This window comes from Bison bison, unplaced genomic scaffold, assembly GCF_000754665.1.
Source record: "Bison bison bison isolate TAMUID 2011002044 unplaced genomic scaffold, Bison_UMD1.0 scf7180017864196, whole genome shotgun sequence".
NCBI lineage: Eukaryota > Metazoa > Chordata > Mammalia > Artiodactyla > Bovidae > Bison > Bison bison.
Window position 1 is genome coordinate 2,591,348 of NW_011494768.1, and position 23,968 is coordinate 2,615,315.

At 38.1% G+C, this 23,968-nt stretch overlaps 1 protein-coding gene across 2 annotated transcripts in view; it reads left to right on the top strand.

The window, feature by feature from the left end:
- Positions 1 to 23,968, top strand: part of TASP1 (taspase, threonine aspartase, 1) — a 265,061-nt gene that overhangs the window by 5,359 nt on the left and 235,734 nt on the right. For both annotated transcript variants that reach the window (XM_010844151.1, XM_010844152.1), the window contains exons 2-4: positions 7,453 to 7,671; positions 10,692 to 10,759; positions 12,696 to 12,764. In XM_010844151.1, coding sequence (XP_010842453.1) covers positions 7,527 to 7,671; positions 10,692 to 10,759; positions 12,696 to 12,764 — 282 coding nt within the window. In that variant the 5' untranslated portion in view covers positions 7,453 to 7,526. The remainder of the gene's footprint in view (positions 1 to 7,452; positions 7,672 to 10,691; positions 10,760 to 12,695; positions 12,765 to 23,968) is intronic.

Genomic DNA, 23,968 nt, shown 5'->3' on the forward strand with positions numbered 1-23,968 from the left:
TCCAAATTTGCTGGCATATTAAGTGCAGCACTTTCACAGCATCATCTTTCAGGATTTAAAATAGCTCAACTGGAATTCCATCACCTCCACTAGCTTTGTTTGTAGTGATGCTTCCTAAGGCCCACTTGACTTCACAGTCCAGGATGTCTGGCTCTAGGTGAGTGATTACACCATCGTGATTATCTGGGCCGTGAAAATCTTTTTTGTACAGTTCTTCTGTGTATTCTTGCCACCTCTTCTTAATATCTTCTGCTTCTGCTAGGTCCATACCATTTCTGTCCTTTATCGAGCCCATCTTTGCATGAAATGTTTCCTTGGTATCTCTAATTTTCTTGAAGAGATCTCTAGTCTTTCCCATTCTGTTTTCCTCTATTTCTTTGCATTGATCGCTGAGGAAGGCTTTCTTATCTCTCCTTGCTATTCTTTGGAACTCTGCATTCAGATGGGTGTATCTTTCCTTTTCTCCTTTGCTTTTCGCTTCTCTTCTTTTCTCAGCTATTTGTAAGGCCTCCCCAGACAGCCATTTTGCTTTTTTGCATTTCTTTTCCATGGGGATGGTCTTGATCCCTGTCTCCTGTACAGTGTCACGAACCTCATTCCATAGTTCATCAGGCACTCTTTCTATCAGATCTAGTCCCTTAAATCTATTTCTCACTTCCACTTTATAATCTTAAGTGATTTGATTTAGGTCATACCTGAATGGTCAAATGGTTTTCCCTACTTTCTTCAATTTAAGTCTGAATTTGGCAATAAGAGTTCATGATCTGAGCCACAGACAGCTCCTGGTCTTGTTTTTGCAGACTGTGTAGAGCTTCTTCTTTGGCTGCAAAGAATATAATCAGTCTGACTTCGGTGTTGACCATCTGGTGATGTCCATGTGTTGAGTCTTCTCTTGTGTTGTTGGAAGAGGGTGTTTGCTATGACCAGTGCATTCTCTTGGCAAACCTCTATTAGCCTTTGCCCTGCTTCATTCCATACTCCAAGGCCAAATTTGCTCGTTACTCCAGGTGTTTCTTGACTCCTACTTTTGCATTCCAGTCCCCAATAATGAAAAGGACATGTTTTTTGGGTGTTAGCTCTAAAAGGTCTTGTAGGTCTTCATAGAACTGTTCAACTTCAGCTTCTTCAGCATTACTGGTACCCAGTTTAAAAAAAAAAATCAAATATAAAAAGTTATTAGATAGAGAAAAATCAAGTTTCCCTTTCATCCTTGCCCCTCCCTCTTCTCTAGTCTCCCAGTACTCTTAGAGGGATTTGCGAGACTATTATTTGTGTCTGTGTTGGCTAGTTCATATATGAAGTATCTCTGGAGAGGGTATATACAACATCATACATTTTAAGGCTCTTGATGCTTTCTGACACATTCCATTTCAAACTGGTTACATCAGTTTTTGATGGCAGTACAGTGCTAGTTAGTTTTTTTATCTTTTTCTGTATTTCTTTGAATATTCTTTCTTTAATATTGGCTATCCAGTTTATATTTCCTCTTTTATGTATTGCCTGCTCATGTCTTTTGGCATGCTATTTGTCTTAATTGGCATTGTCCTTTATGAGATTTACTTTGGCAGCCTTTTGTAGATGATTGTTTTACGACAGCATGGATTTGGGGAGAAAAGTTAATATGCTTTCTGTAACATGCTAAGAGGTATGTGAGCTGAGCAAAGGTCAAGGCAGTAGGAAAAAGGAAGTTAAATGCTTGAGAAGAAGTCTATAGCATTTGGAAACTGGGCAGAGTCCAAGATGCCAATAAGGTGAGTTAGGAAAGGATTGGGCTATTAAAAGTAAGGTGTAATGTAGAAAGAATTAGATTTCTGGGGAAAGGTGAATTTGTTTTTGGTAGGCTAAGAGTTTGGAGGATCCAGGTTGAGCTCTCCAGGAGACTTATGGCTAGAGCTTAAGAGACAGAGTTAGGAATCATCTGGTTTACCAAAGGGATCGTTTTGAAAGCTTGATACTGAATGAAGTTGCTGAAGGAGGCATTTTAGACTTATGCGTTTGGACATTCTGTTTGAAAGTCAGGCAAGAAAACAAAGCTGGGAGGGGTCATCAGAGGGGCCTTGAAGAGCTAGGATAGTCAATTGGCATGCTTGCCAAGGAGAACAGGACATCTAGAGAATCAAAGGCTGCAAGCTGAAGACTATGTTCAAAGACGCCATTAGGTTTGGTAACTTGGAGAAGATACATCTTACAGGTAAAGATACAATTTATTGGGAAGAAAAAAATACACCCTCCCCCTGCAACAGTTTTATTAAGATAAAATTCATTTATCATATTATTACCCATGTAAAGTGTACAATTCATTGGTAGTTATTGAGACTAAATACCATGCAACCATGACCACAGCCAATTTTAGAACATTTTTATTGCCCCTCCCCCAAAGAAATACTGCCCCCATTAGCAGTCACTCCTGAATTCTCCTCTGTCCTTCCAGCCCAAGGCAACCACTAATCTCCTTTCTATCTTTTTAGATATGCCTACTCTGGACATTTCATATAAATGGAAACATACGTGGCCTTTTGTGTCTTACTTCTTTCCTTGTGAAATGTATGTGGCCGGTTTTGTCTGACTTCTTTCATTGTTTTCATGGTTCATTCATGCCATAGTGTGTATCAACCCTCCATTCCTTTTTATGGCTCTATAATGTTCCATTGTCTAAATATACCACATTTTGTTTAACCAAGGTCTGCTTATGGACATTTGAGTTGTTCCCACTTTCTGACTGTTATGGATAGTTCTGCTATAAACATCCATGTACAAGTTTTTGTGTGGATGTGTTTTCAGTTCTAATGAATGTATACCTAGGAGTGGGATTGCTGGGTCATGTGGCAACTCTGGGCTTCCCAATGGTGCTGGTGGTAAGGAACTTGCCTTCCAACGCAGGAGACATAAGAGATAGAGGTTCAGTCCCTGGGTCGGGAAGATCCCCTGGAGGAGGTCATGGCAGACCACTCCAGTGTTCTTGCTTGGAGAATCCCCTGGACAGAGGATCCTGGTGGGCTACAGTCCTTGGGATCACAAGGAGTCAGACACTACTGAAGCAACTTAACACACACACACACACAGTAACTTTATGTTTACTTTTCAAGCTACTGTTGCAGAGGATGGACACATTGCCAGTGTTTTTTATTTTTTACTTATTTTAATATAAATTTATTTATTTTAATTGGAGGCTAGTTACAATATTGTATTGGTTTTGCCATACATCAGCATGAATCTGCCATGGTGTACATGTGTTCCCCATCCTGAACCCCCCTCCCACCTCCCTCCCTGTACCATCCCTCTGGGTCATCCCAGTGCACCAGCCCTGAGCACCCTGTATCACGCATCGAACCTGGATTGGCGATTCATTTCACATATGATGCCAGTGTTTTTTAGATATAATAAAATGAATTTTAGTACCATCACCGATAGGAAGTTGCAGAATGTCCATATTCAGACTTATCATTCAGGAACACAGGCAATATAAAAATGATGCATAAAATTGTTTTCTGTTGTGTAAAGCTATAACATGCTTATGCATCTTTGATTGGAAACTTTTTGTGTTGACTGTTACCTCAAAGACTTAGCTGAAGTGTTAAACATTTTCTTTATGGATCAATGTATTGGTGTGAATATGATTCATCCATTTCAAATAATTATTTATAATAATGACTACAAATGTGATAAAAATATCACAGGGATATCTGATGTCAATCTACATGATTTATTTTTTACTCCTTAGTTTCAACTGTAGAGATCAAATAACAGTTTTATTTTTTTTTAATTTAGGGTTATCTGTGGTTTATGTGGCCCTAGAAGTTCAAGATCCAAAAAAACAAAACCAAAATACTGACCTCTCAGCCAGTATTGTTGACGGGCTGTGTTTTTGTCTGTTCCTTCTCTAGGTGGGTTGAGTGTTGAGAACCTTCAGAATATGACATTTCTCCTCTTACTAAAGTGGGATCTCACTGGCTTGCCCTATTTTGAGACCTGAACTTGGCTAGTTATCTTGTGTTCTCATAAAGAAATAAATGAATGAAAACATTTTTTGTTTTTAAGTAATACATTCAGATTGTTCAAAATCAAAAGATGCACAATGGTGAATAGTGGAATTTGCATTTCACTTTTGTCCACCAGTCACCCAGGTCTTTTGGTAACTACTATTGTGCTAATTTTTGATGTATTCTTCCAGATTGCACTTTGTGTATATATTTAGTTGTATTATTTTTTCTTGTCTCCCTCAAAATATGGTACTGCATACATTTCTGTACCATGCCTTTTTTGCTTACCAAAATATCTTCAACATTGGTTGTTTCATATTTGTGTATCAATAAAGTTCTCATTTTTTCTAAGAGCTGCTTTTATTTTTAACTACTTTTTTATCAAGACATACTGTTGGTCTATATCTTTACCATTACAGACTATCCTTCAGTGTATGTTTGTAATTTTGGTTGATTTTACCAAATTGACCTTGTTGTTGTATTCTGTGCTACTCCTTGCAACATGTGAGAATGACTCTTTAACTTGGCCAGTCCAGCTGATACGTGAGTGTAGTTTTATTTTGCCTTTTTCTTTTGAGTGAGGTTTAGCATCTTTTTATCTGTTTAAGTTGTTATATAGTTCTTCTGTGAACTGGGATTTGCTCACTTGCCCCCTTCTGCCTTTTGTGTCTTTTTTGGGACATTTGCTGGAGTTCTGTTATGAATGTCAGACTTTTAATGGGTTCTGAGTTAAACAAAAACTGGTGTTGGAGTAGAAATTGCTTCATTTCTAATTGAATTAAAAATATTCCAGTAACCATTGGAAGTTGGAGGCCAGAGTTGTACATTGGCTAGCCTGTCTACTTGAGTTCCTTTCCCAGTGCTGCAGAACTTTGGGGCCAGCAGTTTTGGAGGAGTTTAGAGAGATGACATGGTTTGTTAAATAAATAAATTTCAACTAGTCTCTGAGAGATGGTAGATTGCTCAAAAAACAGCATATTTATTCATCTTCCACATTTAATTTTTTTCAGACAAGCTTGAGAAGCAAGCAAATCTCTCACATATATTAAAAATGCCTATTACATCAAACGTTATTTGTTATAATATGTAGATGTTCTAATTTGTTATTCATGAAAAAAAAATGCATCTGATGACAGTGAGTCAGAGAAGGTTTTATAACTCATACGGCTTGGATGTGTTTTCATTTGAACTGAAGCTTTGAATTTTCCGAAGCCTGAGTTTTCACACAGCTGTTTGTGGGTCTAGTGGGCCCAAGCTCATTTCATGACTTGGTCAGGCATCATGGCCTATATAGACTGGAAGATAAACTGCTAATCATTTAAACTGACTTTGTCAACTGACACAAAAATAAATAGTAACCTATCTCAGAGAAATAACCGAAGTCAAGTAAAGGTAATTGAGGCAGACCCTTGTGAAGCAGTTGGAAGAAAATCCATCCTCAGAGAGATACTTATCACTACAAAACAAAAGCAGGCATTATAACTTACTGTTATTTAATAAACTTCAGTACTCTTTTATAATAAAAATTTATGATATATGTAAACATTTTAATACAACAGCAAATTATATATATATGATTTTAAATTATTTGTCCTTTAAAATAAGTGATACATAATAATAATTAAATGGATTCTTTTTAACCAGGAATTAAAGGAAGTTAAAATACAATATTGGGCTTCTCAGGTGGTGTTAGTGGTATGGAACCTGCCTCCCAATACAGGAGACATAACAGATGTGGGTTCAGTCCCTGGGTTGGGAAGATCCCCTGGAGGAGGGCATGGCAGCCCACTCCAGTATTCTTGCCTGGAGAATCCCATGGACAGAGGAGCCTGGCGGGCTACAGTCCATGGGCTTGCAAAGAGTCCCACATGACTGAGGTGACTTACCATGCATGCATGCACACACAGAGTGCTTCCAGACCATCTCCTGTGTGAAGAACCAACTTAAAATTTTTTCAATCCATTGTTGACCATTACTTTCATAAAATGCAAAAACAAAACAGAATACCACAAAAATCTCAAAAGAAAACTGTGAAAGATAAAAGTAAAAGCTCATGTTTTTATCTGATGTAGCAGATAAAATTATTTCAACAGTATACCACTGGAAGATGTAAGTTTTAGAGTGAATTAATGTTCCTTTTGTACTTTGAGTCTTTTCCTTGTGAATCTCCAGTTTTTATAGATGGTTTTAATTCTGTTTTATTAAATAGATTATAAAAATACATAATTATAAACAAAACTTGGGGAAATAGAAAAGAATTACAAACACTGTCATTGTTTATTGAAAACGTGGATGTAAGACAGTTGGTATATGAATAAAAAATAATCTCTTGCAGACTGGTCACCAGCACTAGTTTGTGGGCCACACTTTGCGTGACACTATTCTTTTGAACTGGTTGGCTGTCACTCTTAAAGCCTTGTGTCCCTCCCCGTTCCTCAATTTAGACTAAGGTACAGATTTTTACCTTAGAGTGTGAATCTAGGTGTTTAAGTAGTTTCAATCACGTGACTTTGGGATTGTTTTTGTTTTTCTTCAAATCTCTGTTGATTTTTCAAACGATCCATTTTTCCCCAGTCTGAAGTGTGTTTTACCGTCATTATTGTTATTAAGTCAAGATTGTGAGAAGCTTGTGAACTTGTGAGAAAAATTAGAAGCTTTGTGGCATATGTTGCTTGTAATTTGTTTTATTGTTTATCTTTTGAGAACCTCAGAAATAATGCCTTTATGAAAATGAATAAGTATTTGTACAAGTATTATTTTAATTTTGTGCTTTAGTCTTATAAATTTGTTAGTGTTTGTTTTACATTGAACTCTGAAGCATTAAACTGTTTTTCATAAAAAGGTCTCTATAGGCAGAAGTAAATCTGTATGTTGGTTCATTTTTTTAAGCAAGCAGCAATCTTGAGCTCTTATATGTTCTCACCACACACAAAAGATTGTACTTACGTGAGGTGATTAATGTGTTAACTAACCTTGTGGCAGTCATTTTGCAGTATATATGTGTATCAGATCCTCAGGTTGTACTGCTTGAACTTATCCACGGGTGTATGTCAATTATATCTCAATAAAGCTGGGGGAAGAAATAAGCAGCAATCTAGGCTTTAAATCAAGGCTCAGTGATGTTGCCAGCACTGCTTATGGTTCTAGAATGTCCCAGAGGTTATTAGCATTTGGTTTGGAGAGAGTAGAAAGTGATATTTAAGATGAGGTTTTCTTCAATGTAGATTAAATGAAAGATAAAATATCTTTTGGACTCAACATGAAATCTTTTTACAACAGTTCTTTGTTTATACGACTTCAAGGCCTGTCAGTGTATAAAGGGATTTAAATTCTAACCTTTTTATATTCTTTGTATTACCCAGTTAAATAACTTTAAAATTAGGGGTTTTCTTGAAAGTTATCTGAGCTCAAATCTGTATACGTGTGTGTTAGTGGAAAGAAATGCATGCCGTCTTTGCCTGTTTTCCTTTAGGGTAATTCCTCTTCTGCAGTTACTTTTGGATGGAAGTATGCACTTTTCCCAATAGAAGATGGTAATCTTGGAGAATGACCATGGAGAAGGGGATGAGTTCTGGAGAAGGGCTGCCTTCCAGATCATCTCAAGTTTCGGCTGTTAAAACAACAGTGAAAGAGTTGGAAACGAAGCAGTCCCATAAAGAGAAGCGAGGGGGCTTTGTGTTGGTGCATGCAGGTAAGCTGTGAGCAGCTGAGCTGGAAGATGAGAATAATGGTTTCCTTTCCTTTGCCTTGAAGTACACCAGGAACTGAGTTTCCTATCTGGGGGAGGGACACCGCAGGAGAAGTTGGAACCGCAGGTTGACTTGCACAGAGTGAAGGCCTCCCCTGAGCTCCCCGCGTGGAGGGTCTTACAGTGACGGCACTTCCTTTGTCCCCGTCACTCACCTCCTCTAGTGCTTTTACTCCATGTGCCTGTGCCTGTTAAGTCGCTTCAAGTCATGTCTGACTCTTCGCGATCCTATGGACTTACAGCCTGCCAGGCTCCTCTGTCCCTGGGGATTCTCCAGGCAAGCATAACTGGAGTGGGTTGCCGTGCCATTGGCCAGGGGATCTTCGTCACCCACGGATCGAACCTGTATCTTTTCGTTTACCTGCATTGGCAAATAGATTCTGTTACCACCAGTGCCACTTCGGAAGCCCTTTACTCCATATAGTAGATATATTTAGATGTTGTTAAAACCAGACAAAGTAATTGTTTAAACTCTGGTTTGTGTTTTTAAAAATAAAGCTGTTGGAAAAAATTTTACTCACCCCATATTTGACTTTGTCCATCTTAGAGTGTAATTTATACAATCTTAAAGGTAGTTTTTGCCTTCTTAATATTATAAATGAGGAACCGTAAAACCAGCGTGGTTAAGTGGCTTCAGGCACACAGCTAATCAGTAGCGCCAGGCTGAGAAACCATCAGGTGGGCCCCAGTCCCATTCTAGTGCTTTTGGCGCTCCGTCAGCCTCTGATTTCTGCTTCAGAGGACCTTGAAGACGACACAGTGAAGTTCAACCCCCGACTCCCCACCAATGATACATCAAGGGTTTCCAGGCAGTGCAGCTCTGCCCCGGTCTTTTTTTTTTTCCTCTCCCTTTTTCTTTGATGTGGGGTGAGTGGCATTGTTTCTTTTTTGTCAGACTGGCATTCTGTCTGATCATTAACCTTTGGCTATAGCTAAACTGAACAGACAAGTTGGGAAGTCTTACAGAATCGAATCCAGGAAAATCAAACAGTGAACAAACAAAAGGTTCGGTCTTCTTTTCTTTCAAATGATTTTTCAAAGAAATGAGGTAAATTTATAGAAACAACTGAAATTCCCAGGCCAGTGTTCCTTCTACTGCATCATGCTGGTGGTGCATCTTTCACAGGACCCAGTGAGTTATTTTATTCATGACAAGTGTTTGAAAAATGTGCAAGAAAGCCCTAAGATATGTAAGCAGTAACAACACGGAACATTTGATGATTTGGAAAGGGTTGCCTTCTGTGGCAGTCATTGCAGACTCCCTCCTATGTCAGACACATACCTGATGGCAGTGACTCTTACAGCTGGTGCTGGGACCAGCTATAATAGGAGGAAGTCTGGGTTATGGCAGGAAATTGTGTGGATTAAGGATGACTTTCCCCTTCTAAATTCTTAGAAGATCAAATAGAATGATTGATTATGCAGCATTATATACCTTCCACATTTAAGGGACTAAATTTCAATTCCAGTGTAGAGATTTTAAAACTTTTGCTTTTTCTTTTTCATATTAAAGGAGACTTGCCCAAATTTTAGTCATTTGAATAGTAGATTCTTGCTTTTTCCCTAGATCTGTATACTACCTATACTTTTCATGTTTGTGCTCATCGCTCACTTTTGTCTCTTTGTGACCCTGTGAACTGTAGCCCACCAGGCTCCTCTGTCCTTGGAATTTTCCAGGCAAGAATGCTGGAGCGGGTTGCCATTTCCTCCTCCAGCGGATCTTCCCAACCCAGGGATTGAACCCGTGTCTCTTGTGTCTCTTGCGTTGGCGGGCAGATTCTTTACCACTGAGCCGTCAGGGAAGTTCATTACTGCTGCTATCCACACACTAAAGTTATCTATTTGGCTGCAGTATCCCATGTGGGAAATACTGCTGCAAGGTTGGGGTCTGAGATCTAAGATGGCATTTATTAGAGAACCATGAAGAGAGTCCTCATAAACATTGGCACAGGTTCTGTGAAGTTTGAGTTCTTTTGAGAAATGGGACTAGAATTTGCGTGTTTTGTGGACTCTTGTTGTTTGGACTTATTTTCTACTCCCTCGAGCCTGTTAACCATAGCTTCTTGGGCCCATTCTTTGTCTGCATTGAGGAAAGATGGGCTAAGTGTGTGTTGTAGTCTGCAGCCTCACAGGAGGAGGCCTGAAGATTAGAGATGTAGTTCTTTAACCTTCCCTGTGTTGTACTCCTCTGGGGCCCAGAAGGGGACTGGGAGTGGGGTCTGAGGGGGAGGTTCAGAGCAAGTTAAGGAACTTTGATGAAAGGCCTTTTCTTGGTTTCTTTCTAGTTTATTCTCAGATCCCTAACTAAGCAAGTATTAATCCTTTTAGGGAAATAAATTTCAGAGCCTTTCTCTTGAAGTTGCTGAGTGATTAGGATAGGCAGTGGTGAATATATCATCCCTGGTGTTTCAGACACTCTGAGCTACATTCCAGGGGTGAAAGAATGGAGAAGTTAGGGTAGGAGAGGTGATATTGGTGGTGGTTGTGGATAGGATGTAACACCTGTCCATTTCAAGTTTTAAATAAAACTACCTAGTTTTCTGAAGTTACTCTTAAGAATTCTGACAAGGACTTTCCAAAGTTCAACAGGGAGGAAATTAAAGGCACTCTGCCCTTGACACTGCTTAGGTTATCAACTCCCTCTAAAAAACACTCTTAACTTTGGGGAAGTTTTCAAAAGGAGGAGAGGTCACCTTGGCGAAGCCTCTTTGGGAACATAAGCTATTTCTGGTGCCTCTGGTAGGAAAATAGCTTTTGAAAAAGGAGATAAGGCATGGTATTGAAAACGCTTATGGTGTAGAAAGATTTTTAAGATTATGTTATTAAGAGTCCATACACTTAGGATAGTAGTTTTTTTGTTACTCAGAAAGCATCAGTTTGCATGAACTATTTGTATAATGTTAGCAAGGTCTCTGATATCTTAATGATAGTTAACCATTGATTTTTTTTTTTCCCCACTACAGGTGCAGGTTATCATTCTGAATCCAAAGCCAAGGAATATAAGCATGTATGCAAAAGAGCTTGTCAAAAGGTATGGAGAGAATGTATTCTGTCTGATTGAAACATTTTAGTTTTGACCATAAAGCAGCTTTACCTTGAAATTCAGAATTTTAAGGTTTGATTTATAAGACAGACTTTGGCTTGGACCACAAAATAATTTTGCTCATATTTGTGGAGTCTTTTGTTTTGTTTTGTGTTTTTTATTCTCCAAATCATGTTTAGATCTTTTCTTTCCTTTCCCAGATCAAAGTCTGTATTTTTGGCATTGTGGGCACATAATCATATACCTTTTAATCTTTGCAGTGGTGTTGAGCTCTATAGGAGGAGTAGGGAAAACAGCTCAAAGGCAGCCAATGTGGCTTTCTATGAAGGGAAGAAAAAAATAATAAAAAAATTAAAATGAGTGTTTTTCTTAGGGAGATTATCGTTTTCTTCTGTTTCTCATCACGTAGTTTGTATCATAGCAAATTCATTGTCATTCTGAAGTTGAACTTTGCCTTTGTACTCAGTTGTGCTTTTTTTTCAATCTTTGGGTTTTGAGGTTTTGCTAAATTGTTGAATGCTAAATGTGGAGGCAGGAATGGACTCGGAAGAAATATTGTTTGTTTTTATTTTGATCCTGACTATATACTCTTGTAGGCAAACCTTCCATTACCTTTTATGCAAATCGAATGTTAATTGGACACTGCGTATCAAGAAAATAGGGGTCTTTCTCACTCTTTTCATTTATATTTGTTACCATTTAAAGAGGATTATATTTAGTTAGAGATCCAAGGTTTTTCTTATGAATGAAATCTCATAAATGGATGAGAATATTTTGTTACAGTGATTGCATTGTCTTTTAAAAAATTATAATAAAGGTAAATATTCTTTAAGCTATTTTATATTTTTAATCTTATTTTTCAAAGTGTAAAATCTTTTTGTTATCTGAAAAGAAATGGATTACCTTTATAGGAATATAGTTCTGTATATAATACATTTAGAGTGTGTAACCAGACTCCTTAATGTATACAATAAATGAACTTCTCCAAAGTTTCCTGAGGAATACAGTTCTTAGTTTCTGATCTTTGTTGACTAAGTTGGAGCTTCAATAATTCATTTAAAAATCAGTTTTTCTTCTCTTTCTTTCCTGTCTTATTTATACCTAAGAAGCAAGGTGATTTTGTGACCTTGACTCTCTATAGATTATATTACAAAATAATGTTATATGTTTAATCTCAATGTAAAATACCTTATAGAATCACAAATGCTGTTGTCAAAAGTATGCTTCCATCTAAGAATTCTGAAATGCCTTTGAGACTGAGTCACTATTTTTTATAGTTGGAGTAGAGAGAGTAGCAGGGACTTCCCTGGTGGCTCAGACAGTGAAGAATGTACCTAATGTTTTAGGGCAGCTAAATGAACAAAGTGAAATTAAGACATATACCTTATGTGGTCAAACAACATACTGCCCTTAATTTTATTATTTGGTAAGGAGAGAAATGGAGAAGGAAATGGAAACCCGCTTCAGTATTCTTGCCTGGAGAATCCCATGGACAGAGGAGCCTGGTGGGCTACAGTCCATGGGGTTGCAAACGGTTGGCCACAACTGAGCACCTAACACACACAGGGAGAGTAGTAATGGTGGAATAAGAAGTTATTAGCTTAGTCTAATAAAATATGAATTCAGATTTCAAAATGGCATTCATATAATTTCTCAGGCTATGTGAACAGCCCTGTGATGAATGAAGCCCTTTCACTTACTAAATTCCTTGCAGTTTGTGTTTAGGTATATCATTAGTTTTCCTGAATAATTGCTTACTTTAAATCTAAGTAGTTTATTTCTTGGAGTATGGAATGGAACTGTACTGATCAATTTTTGTTAACTCTAAATGTCTCTTACACTTCTTTAAGCCTTTGAAAAGTTCCTGAGTGTGTTTGAGAAGCTGTGGTTTCACAATGAATAACCTTGCTCCTTGGTTTCATAGGCAATTGAAAAGCTACAGGCTGGTGCTCTTGCAACAGATGCAGTGACTGCAGCCCTGGTGGAGCTTGAGGTATTTCTTTTCTCTATTTGTTTCATTTAAAATAGTTGTGAGTTTGTGTCCGTTATTCTTAAATGACATGAAACTGTTGTTTAGTCAGCCATCAATGACACGAGCAGTGTTTCCCAGCAGTATTAACAAAGAAGAATGAAGAAGCAGTCTGTAATCTTGTTAGGTTGTCTTATTGGAGACTTCTCTGAGTCATATAAAGAAGTTGGTTAAATTTCAATTTTTCCCCTGGGTTTGCGAGATTCATGAATACAAGTTACTGGTGGCTTGATGCTTGAATTTCCTTAATATTTTCAGAAGAAAAATTCCTGAAGTTCACACCTTCTCAAAGTAATATATATTCTGTTGTTTAGAAAACAAAAAATTCCAACTGTCTAGAAGTATCCCAAGTTTAAGGAGAGGTTTCCTCACAAATGTATCAGTGGGCTATGTATACACTGAAGCTGTGCTCTGCTGGGTGTGTCTTGTCCAGTGTGATTGTTAGGTTGGTCTCTAGTTAATTGTGGGCATTGAGGAATTCAGTGAAGAGTTTCTCAAGTTTGCTGTAATCCTTGCTACTTCAGAATGAGGGTCTCTCAGTTCTCTTAATCTAGACCCTGAGGATAAGTTTGTCCAGGAGATATTGAGGGCTTCAGAAGCCTGACTTATTTTTCTCAAATTTTTAGAAGGTAGATTAGTGTTAAGTCAGTTTAGAGGGCAGTGAGTGAATAGTTTTTTGCTTGAGAAGATTGCTAGGGGAATCAAATGAGACTTAAAGATAAAACAAAGAGTTTGAGGAAGGAGGTGATAGAGAAGACTGTCCCCAGTTGACTGGATTAGGCTCCTACTAGCAGGGCACCTACTCTGTCATGCCAGGCCTTGCTTTTTACCGGTGAAGATTGCCCAGAGTTTACCAAAAGTGCTAGCCTTGTTTCCCTGATTCATTGCTTTGGATCATGCTCTGTGGATTGTACACTCTCTTGCTAACACTTTGAGCTTGGTCCTAGGGTATGTGGTCACGAAAGGGGAATACAGATGGTGGGCATGTAGTTTGGTGCCTGAGGCATCTGACTGGGGGCATGTGGTCCCTTTCTGTTGAGACTGGTTGATCCTACACTAGCTCTCTACCACTTGGTAGCCACAAAGCGCTGGGCACCTCCCAGCCTGTCCTTGGCTCAGTTTACACATTTATGATATGAGGATGATAATTTCTGCTTTACAGAGTTGTGAAGGTTTACGGACTTAATGTATGATAATCACTTAGAACAGTATGAGGCATGTGGTAATCTACTCATAACTGTTATCAATAATGACTATTGTGAGGTGCTTTGGAAATGATATATGTGAAGTGAATATTTGTGGAAAGTTAATTGTATGTTGTGGATAAAAGGGGAAAAGTGGTGCCAGGAAGAAGGTTGATGTGGTTACCACCAAATCTTACCTTTACTCAAAGCACATACACAAAGGAAGCTTCATCTAACTTAATTCAATTATTAATTGCAAATGACTTCTTTGTGTAGAAGACAGTGTCCTGAAGTTACAGGTACATGGAGCCAGTGTGGGCCTGGGGAGAGATTAATGCATAGCTGGGTGTATACCTTAAGGGCAACTTTGAATACAAAATTGAGTAAAATTAAGTTTTCCTTTTTCTTTTCATCTTAGAATAACTTTAATTTTCTCAAGTCCTACTTATGCTGAATATTTTGTTACATTTTTTTCCCCATGATGAATCAATCCTACTTTCAAAGAGTTTACTAATGTATACTTAAAAATGATTTAAAATACATTTTGGAATGAGTTACATGTGAATGAGCTTTACAGTTTTGAACGATGACCTGTGGTTTTTAAGAGTGTGGATATGAAGATTTTTTAAAAAACAAATGTGTTCTATTATTTTGACTGGACTGTGGCCTGAATGAGTTTAGTGTATTTTCCTCCCTTTAATTATTAAGTGTGTGGAAGAATTTCAATGAGTTATCTTTAAAAATTCATTTTTATGTGGAATCTTTGATTGAAATATATGTTAGTAGTTTAAAGGTTAAGGGTCCACTAACTGGAGGAATTTTCCTGAACCTTAAGAATTATGTTGGAAGTCATGCATATACGGCCTCCTGCCGTTGCTGTCACCTTGGATAATTGTGATTCGTCATCTTTGAACAGGGTGGTCTTCAAATAAAGAGTTTAACTGAAGACATATTCTAATAGTTTGAATCAATGAAAGGGTATATAAAAATTGGATTCTTATGTTTTCTGTACTTAGAAAAATAAGAGTAACAATATTAAGTCCTTTCAGTCAACTGAAAAGTTCCAGAATCTCACTTATACTGTTATGTTTAATTTGAGAGTAACCACTTATCCTTAGTTCTGGTCAATCTATTTAGCAGAGCTGAGTTTTGTCCTAATTATCAAATAAATATGGGCAACCGTCATACCTTTGTCTTTTGACTTTGGGATATACTTTTTGACTTCAAGAAAACCATACTTTTTAAACTTGCTTGTTACATTATCACTTAGGTAGGTGGCTACGCTGGGTTTGAGTTCCTTGAGGACTTTGCTAACTGTGGATTGAAATGGTTTAATGGGTTTAATGGTCCTTATTGGCCAGAAGGGATGTCTGGCCTTGTATTTTGAAAAATATGAAAATTTTCACTTATCTAAATAGTGAAAAGTACATTGACCTCAACTTGATGCCAGAAGAGAAAGAGACAATGTGAAATAAAATTTATAATAAAAAAAGTTGGGTTTTGGTGGCCTCTATAATTTATACAGTCCACCTCAACGAATCATTTTTGAGCTTTTCTTAGAATCTTATTCCCTTGGGTGGTTTCATTTTTCTCACCCACCAAGACAGACAACTGCAAAGCGCCAGAGGGCTGGGAGGGTGAGTGTGGAAGTTCCTGCCTATGAAGCTGACTAGCTTCTCACGGGTTTTGGGAGGGAAGGTGTCCACTCGTATGAGAGGTGTTCGGTAGTGTGAGGGTGAAAATGAGATGTGGATGCCAGTGTGCATTTTGCTTGTCTTCACAATGTGGTGAAGAAAATGAAAAGGTCAGTTTTATAGATCATATTTTAATAATTTATTGTTAAAGTGATTTGGTCCCATTGTTTCATTATTGTTTTTTAAAGATTCTTTTTGTAACTGATGGGAAAGTGACTCCTATCCATTGGGTAGTACACTTCTGATTTCCCTCCCAGCAGAGAAGATAAATTTGTGCAGCAACTTGATCTTCATGTCTGGGCTGTGCATTTGGAAGACAGTTGCTTTCATGCCTGCTTTTGAAATAGTTTTGGTTTGGATAACGACAGTGGATTTTAAATTTTAGACCATAGTTGGTACATAATTTGTACATTTCACATGTACAGCTTCTGATATGAATTTTTTTCTGTGAGAAAACTGGATTTAGATCTGGGTAAGTCATAATACCTCTGCTTAAGTAAAGAGTGTTTCATAGATTCTGATAGAAAATGAGCTCATAAAATGCTTACTGAAGCACTCTTTGCACATCAAAAAATTTATTTTGAAAGTACTAAGATGAGGATTAAAAAGTTCTGATAAGGAATAATAGGTGAAATATGACTGGCAAACTGATGCGAGGTTACTTGTAGTCTTGTGAGGAAACTAATGGATGGTTGGCTGGGTGTATCCTTTGAGAGATTTTGGTTAATATGTTTTGAAAGCTGATTATATTGGTAAGCAGAATACTATGCATTAACAATAGTGATAAGTATAGCCTTTGAATTTCATATGGTGAAAGGTAAATTGTACAGGCCTCCTTGTTAAAAATGTTTTGCTGAACTTAGATTATTCTAAGTGGACCTTGCCATCTTTTGTTGAGTTGATTCATTCTTTATATCTTCCTATGGTCAGAGGAGATGGTACTTCATGGTGGAAGCTTGTTGATTGTCCAGATGCTTTAGCATTTAAAGAGCAGATTATATTGTGCACAGCTGTCTGCTAAAAATGGACCATTGTCTTTGGATCTCTATATAATCCAATGTGGTGCTTGCTTGTAAACCTTGGTAAATCCTTTATAGAAGTAACTTCTTATCCAGACAGCTGAAAGTTTGGGGTGCGAGGGAAAAAAAGGAGATATTTGCGTTATTGTACATTTATATGAGTATATATAATGCTTTTATGCATTTATCTGACCTCTACATCCTGAGCTGTAGAGCCAGCTCTGCATGCATGTCTAAAAAGCAAGGATCTCCAGAATGTCCTCCCTGTGGTTGGTGGACCACAGCCCAGGGCTCTGCGCAGCTATAGGATTAGGCCATACATCCTTCCTTTGGCTTTATTCTTCTAGCTGGAATTGTGTGTGTGCTTCGAAGGGAGAGAGAGCCCCGAAGGCCTGTGAGTCCTTGGGCTGCTTGGTCGTCCTTGGTCAGGAAGACGGTGTGGCTTGCTGCTGGCGCATGGGCATATCTTGGATGAGAGGGAATACTGGGAAGGTCTGATATAACTGCCTTTCTCTCGCCAAGCCTGTAACAAATTTGCTTTTAGGGTTTCTTTATGATTAGAAGCTTAACCACACCTGCTCCCTATCCCACTTTGGTGTTTAGTCTTTGTTGCAAAAACGTAGGGGCAGCTGCATTACTGTCATTAATGTTTATTTGTGAGTTCAACAATTATTTAAAATAAGTGAGCATCTCTGTTCTGCACATTTTTTGTTTTTAAGAAACGATCTTTTCATAAGCAGAAGGGAGCTGAGGATTTCAGTAGCTCCTTGCTTCCCGCTCCCCCTCACGTCCCTATGGGGCTGAACACGCCGGAGAGATAGCTCCGTGCATCTAGCTCACAGATACAACAAATGCCCTCAACTGTGTGACTGAGGAGTCCAATTTTAGACCCACAACTCCCTAAAGTCTCATTTTTCTCTTCCATTGACCATATATTTTATTGTCTGTAATGGGGAGTGGGGGAGATCCTGTTTTTATGTATGTGAAGCAAGGAGTTTTACCTTTTCTGCTTTGTAGTACTTCAAATGTTTTCATTGCATGAAATTTGGATTTTGACTTCAGATGCTGTTTGTACCTTTATTTTTTTCAACTTGGTTATCATTGATTATTTCAGTCAAAGACTCTACTTTGCTGTCTGTTTAGCAGTATTTCCAGGGGTGCTTCAGTATTTCTGTGTATTCCATCTGCTTATAGAGTCTTTATGTTTCTCTGCATTTTTTGTTTTATTTTTTGAGGTGTACACACACAGTTACACTTCATGGAGTTGCATCCAGCCAAGTGTCCATGTTCTTCTTGTGAAGAGGCAGAGAAAATCACCTCTCCCAAGAATTTCCACCTTCTGACCAAGGCAAATGTGTCCTGAAGAGCTGTACACAGATGGGAGGCAGCTTGTTTGCTTGTTCTGCTGCTAGAGCATTGAGTTAATTAGAAGACAGGCTGTGGGTGGCCAAGTGCAGACAAAGAAGCACCAGACACAGCCCAGTTAGCCTGGGACAGTAAAAGTAAGTTACACTCTTTCTAAAACACTGTTTTTGAGTATTGATGCTGATTCTTGCCTTTAGTAATAAGGGGCAACTTGTAACTTACTGTTTGTGTTCACACATTAGGTGCATCTGTTCTTTTTCTAAGACCCTAGACATTAAGTGTGCTCTTTAGCACAAAGTATCTGCTTAATTAACGAAAAGCAGTGATTTTTTTTTTTATTCTTTTAATTTTTTCAGAATAAAAAGAAAACTGAATCAATGATTACATTCCAGGTTAATTTTTATACAGCATCAAAACTGTGTATTAGTTTTTGGCTGAGTCAAAGCTTTTAAGTACAGTGCTTGTTGTGTTACAGAGCTTTTTACTGATGGGAACATGGAAACAGTTTCACCTTTTTCTCGCCATTTCTTGATGAGCTGTGTGCACCTTATCACATGAATTCATCTTGGCTGAATGTGGTAGAAAATACAGTCCAAGACCAGACTTAGCAGTGTCTAAGGAGCTAGTGGACTTCCCTGGTGGCTCAGACGGTAAAGCGTCTGTCTGCAATGCGGGAGACCCGGGTTTGAGCCCTGGGTTGGGAAGATCCCCTGGAGAAGGAAATGGCAACCCACTCCAGTGCTATTGCCTGGAAAATCCCATGGACAGAGGAGCCTGGTAGGCTACAGTCTATGGGGTCGCAAAGAATCAGACACGACTGAGCGACTTCACTGTCAAGGAGCTTGTAGCTTTATATATAAGTCCTTGTTTTCCTCTGGGAGTTATCACTCTCTAAGAATATACTACATTTTAGAATTCAGTTTTGAACTACTAAAAGCTACATTTGGTAATATGATGGAATTGGTGATAATTTGTGTTCTGATTATGGGCAGCAATTTAGACTTTTGGGTTGAGTATAAAATATCTTCCTTTAAATGACTAGAGATATTAGATTCATTGGCCCTTGCATTTATAGTACTGCAATTATTGAATCATTTTGTATGTGTGTGTGATGTGTGTGTGTGGTATGTGTGTGTGTTTGGATCTGTATCATTTGGGGACATCAATTTTATTATTTAACACCTATTGTTTTTTGCTTTTGGTAATGAAGGACTAGGCTTAAGAAGGTTTTTCTGTGTTCAGCAAAGTCACAGGCTGATAATCATGAAGGTCAGTCTGAAAGACTGCCTTTGATTTTAAGTTTTTAATCTCTCTCTCAAAGATGGGACTTTATTCAGAATCTGGAAAGGCATGAGAAAGAAATTTGTTGTATAATTTTTAGGAGTCTCATCAAGATCATATCCTAAACCCTGCTACAAAGCAGAACAAAGCATTACTTCTGTTTTTTCCTCCCATTCATTCTCGGTGTATACCTGCCATCTAATTTTTATATGTATAGCAGACTTTAACTGTTAGAATAATGAAGGATTGCACCTCACGGTAGTGGAGCAAATAGCTTAAAATTGAGTCCTAGGCATCCCAGTTGAGAGCAGTGCTTTGGCCCTTCTGCCTGCCAGGGAGTTTTTACTGGCAGTCGTTCCCGCTCAGGGCCCAGCATCCTGCATGGTAATCACGTTTCCTGACAGTTTATGACACGCATATAGCACTGGGTATCAACACTGCTGCACTTACTAGGCTTCTCAGAAAATTCCAAGTGGGGAACTTATTTTGTTTTCCTCTTTTGGAAGTGTGTGCAGATGTTAGCATTTTCTAGTGGGCTGGACATCTTTTAAATTAAAAGCATAGTTATCAGTTCATACTTACAAGTTAGTGGCACTTCCTCGCCCCTCCAGTCTGCCATGTCCTCACTTCACATTTGACAGAAGGATGGTTTACATTATTATAATTTTGTGGTCTGTTAGGTTCTTTTTGGCGATATTTTCACATTATCATCAACATGGTTAAAAGGTATTGTTGTTTAGGTTAAAGGGAAGTATAAGGAGATGCCAAAGTTGGCTTTACCAGAGAAACAGCTCCATTTGTCTTTTCTATTGTAGCTCATGTGGAAAGGACAATTTCAGGTACCGGGTGTGCTAGCCTCTTCCTGGATATCGTAAAGACTCCAACTAAAACAAAGTTTAAAACTATTTCAGATGTGCAGGTCTGTGGAAGCCAATATTTTATTTCAGAGATTTGTGTTATGTTTGACAAGTAACTCTTTGTACCAGAATTCGGTGGCTTGCAATTAAAAAACCCATGAAAATAAACTGCTGTGATGTCATTTTTCTGCTTAATTATGCTATCCGTTTATTTGCAAATTAGGCAGATTAATAATGGAAAGAAGGTGAATACAGATGGGCAGTGCTTTTTAATTAAGATACTTTTAATAATAAATTAGAGAAAAAATCTGGTTCTATTTTTGACAGAATATTGTGTGCCAGGTCAACAAATGCTCAAATGAACAAAAGATGTATTTGATGCATTTATTCTGACTTTCCTAGAAGAGCTTCGATGCTCAAGAAGATCATTTAAAAGTCTTAGTTCCTAATACATAGGCTGTTGTGAGTGACTGTTTTAAAAAAATATAAAGTATGTGTTTCTTTGTGTGTAATTGAACAGTTAAAAAAATGAACTGTCAGAGATACTCAAACTGGATATTCAGCATAGTATATTTGACTCAACTGTTCACAGAGTGTGATGCAAACAAATGTTCTCTTAACTTACATCCAGGATGGCTAAAATATTACTTTAACACATGTGAGAAGTGGAGCACTGTAACTCTTTGGCTAGATACAGTTCCGGGCTGTCTCAGTTGAGTAATTTCCTCAGGCATTCCAACTTTGATCAACCACAGCACGGACTTTTAGCATGTCTGTAAAGCAGCCAGTGCATCTGTAAATATGTCCTGAGGTAGAGAGAAAAGAGGGAATGCCAAAAAGGAAAGAATACTTTCTGTTGTAAAGGACCAGTTACAGAATGAAAATGGAAAGTTTTTTTGTTTCCCTAGGAACTCTTTTTAGATAATTGAGCCTCTGATGTCTAAGTATGCCCTGTGGTTCTGTATTAATGAATGAAAGATACTTCGTTTGGGCCTAGTAAAAATGTTTTCCCGACTAACTCTGCTGAAACGTAATGGTTAGAGTTCATTAATTCTTAAACTTTCCAGTCTTTATTAATGTATTTAGTATTAATTGGCCAAAAACTTAAATATAAACAATAGCACGTATCTCAGTAAATCATGTCTTAATTGTTTATGGCTGGTATTTGGATGAAAATATTCTTATATGACCCTGTTTTAGAGAGTAACTCTCAGAACAGGCACACCATTACTGGAGTAATCTCTTTGTTTTCAACACATGAAGCAAAATAGGTTTTTCTGGGTTTTATTTTCAGTGACCTGAAAATGAATTTGCAAATGTGTCTGTTGATTTCTTTTTTTTTTTTTTTTGTCTGTTGATTTCTATGGGGCTTCCCTGGTGGCTCAGATGGTAAAGAATCTGCCTGCAATGCAGGAGACCTGGGTTCGATTCCTGTGTTGGGAAGATCCCGTGGAAAAGGGAATGGCAACTTGCTCTAGTATTCTTACTTGGGGGATTCCATGAACCGAGGAGCCTGGTGGGCTACAGTTCATGGAGTCACACAGAGTCGAACATGACTGAATGACTGATACTTTCAGTTGGAGTTTTTTTGGTTTGTTTTGGTCCAAATTGCTAATTCCAAAGAGAATACCATGTTTTCTTTCATCATGTTGGCAATGACAATTCACCACTGTGTAAAGTTGTAGATGAAGTTGTCTATACTAATGGTGATCAAGATAGTCTTGAGAAAAATATTATGATGTCTCATCATTCTTGTGGATTCTGAGTAGAAAGCTTATGTCTCATTTTGGAGATGCAAAAAAGCATTACAGATTCTAATTATCACAATCAGAAGATATGTGGCATTTCTGACTTCTAACCTAGCTCTTAGTAAAGTGCTTTGATGCAGGGTAGTTAGTCTGCAGCACAGATTAAATAGCCTACTTCTGTATTTCACGGATTCAATGGACATGAGTTTGAGCACAAACTAGGAGGTGGTGAAGGACAGGGAAGCCTGGTGTGCTGCAGTCCATGGGGTTGCAAAGAGTTGGATGCGACTGAGCGACTGAACAACTACTGTGTTTATCATTTGTAAGTAGCAAGAAGTACACATATTCAGTATTTTCAATATCCAATGAAATCATGATTTGTTGCTGGGACTGGCATTTGTGTCAAAGAGCTGCTTTGCCTGAAATCTCTATTGTGGGGAAAACTGAAGACTTTGAATTTGCATCTGGAGAAGTATGAAGCTTTATTAACCTTTACAAAGTTAGGGTCCAGAAGAGACAGTTTACAGATGTATGTTGATTGGCCCATAGACTAGTTCTTAAAAACTGGAATTTGTTGGAAACATTTAAAATCAGGAGACTCATAAAAATCTGGATTTCTGATTTCTTTTGAAAGAAAAATGAGATCTGGTCACATGTATTCTTTCAGGGTTGCAGTCTGCCAAAGCAGAGTGACAGCTGCCCCTTTTTCAGGATAGGAAGCTGTGTAACTAGACTATATTTCAGCTCAAGGTACAGCTGAAAATAAGGCCTGGACAGATATGCCAACTTTTGTCTTGTTGGAAGGCCTGAGGGAATGAACTGATGATTTAATTGGCCTAAGTTTTTTGCTCCAGGTTGCAAATTGTTACCACAGGGATTTCTACCAACAATAAGAGTGGTATGAGTTTTGATTTGAGTTTTTAAAATTGGAATTGGACTAAGGTATTAACTTATTACTTTGAAAATGAACTTCAAGCTAAAGACTTTTCAAAAAATTTCCCATAGAAGCAGTTTGAACCAGAACCAAAGTATTAATACATCACTCCAAAGAGTTTGAGCTAGAGCTGACCTGGCTGAATCCTTCATTTATTTCTAGTCCCTGAAGTAAAATATTATTTTCAGTGTTTGTAGTGAAGAACGTACCAGAAGTGACCATAAGTGCAAGCATATTGCACCCATTTCTGAACCTAAAGGATAGTTAGCTTCCAATCTTGATTCCACTACTTCTGGATGGAAAGAACACTAAGATAAATCACTGGTTTGTGCATAATATTTGTGGTTGCATCTGTGGTGAGTACCCAGAAGCCTTTGTACATCCTTTTTATCAGGGACTCTGTCACATTTTATTAATCTTTTCCTGATTCATTTCATTTCTCTCCAGGTGAGGTTGAATCCCGCTTCCCAGAGTGGCTACCTCTTGTAGCTTCTCATGATTCAGTTTTACTTTCTTTCTCTCCATGTTCTCTGTTCTGTTGCTCATAGATACCTTTACAAACCTCTTCAACGTGGGGTTCGAGGAGAAAGTGAAGATAAGCGGTTCATCCAGGTTAGAGTTTCTCAAGGTGAGGGCCATGCTCTGACTGGATCGGATTCACTTGAGGGAGCTTGTTAAAAAAAAAAGAACAGTTTCTCCCTTCGCCTTACATGACCTAAGTTAGAATCTTTGGGGACAGGACTCTGGAAATGTTCATTTCTCTGAATTAAACAAAAAAATTAATCTTGGAATAATTGTAGGTTCACATGCAGCTGTAAGAAACAACATGGAGACAGCCCTTGGAGCCCCACCCACAGTGATGACTGCTTCTAGAAAAGCTGCTCTTAATCTTTTATTTTAAGACATTGCAGTGTAGTATACGTATAGAAAAGCATACATATTTATGGTACAGAAGCAGCTCCTTGAATTTTCAGAGGGAACCAGCACCCAGATCAAGAAACATTTGCAGCCCTTCAGAAAGCCCCTTCTGCCCTTTCCAGTCAGTTCAGTTCAGTCGCTCAGTCGTGTCCGACTCTTTGAGACCTG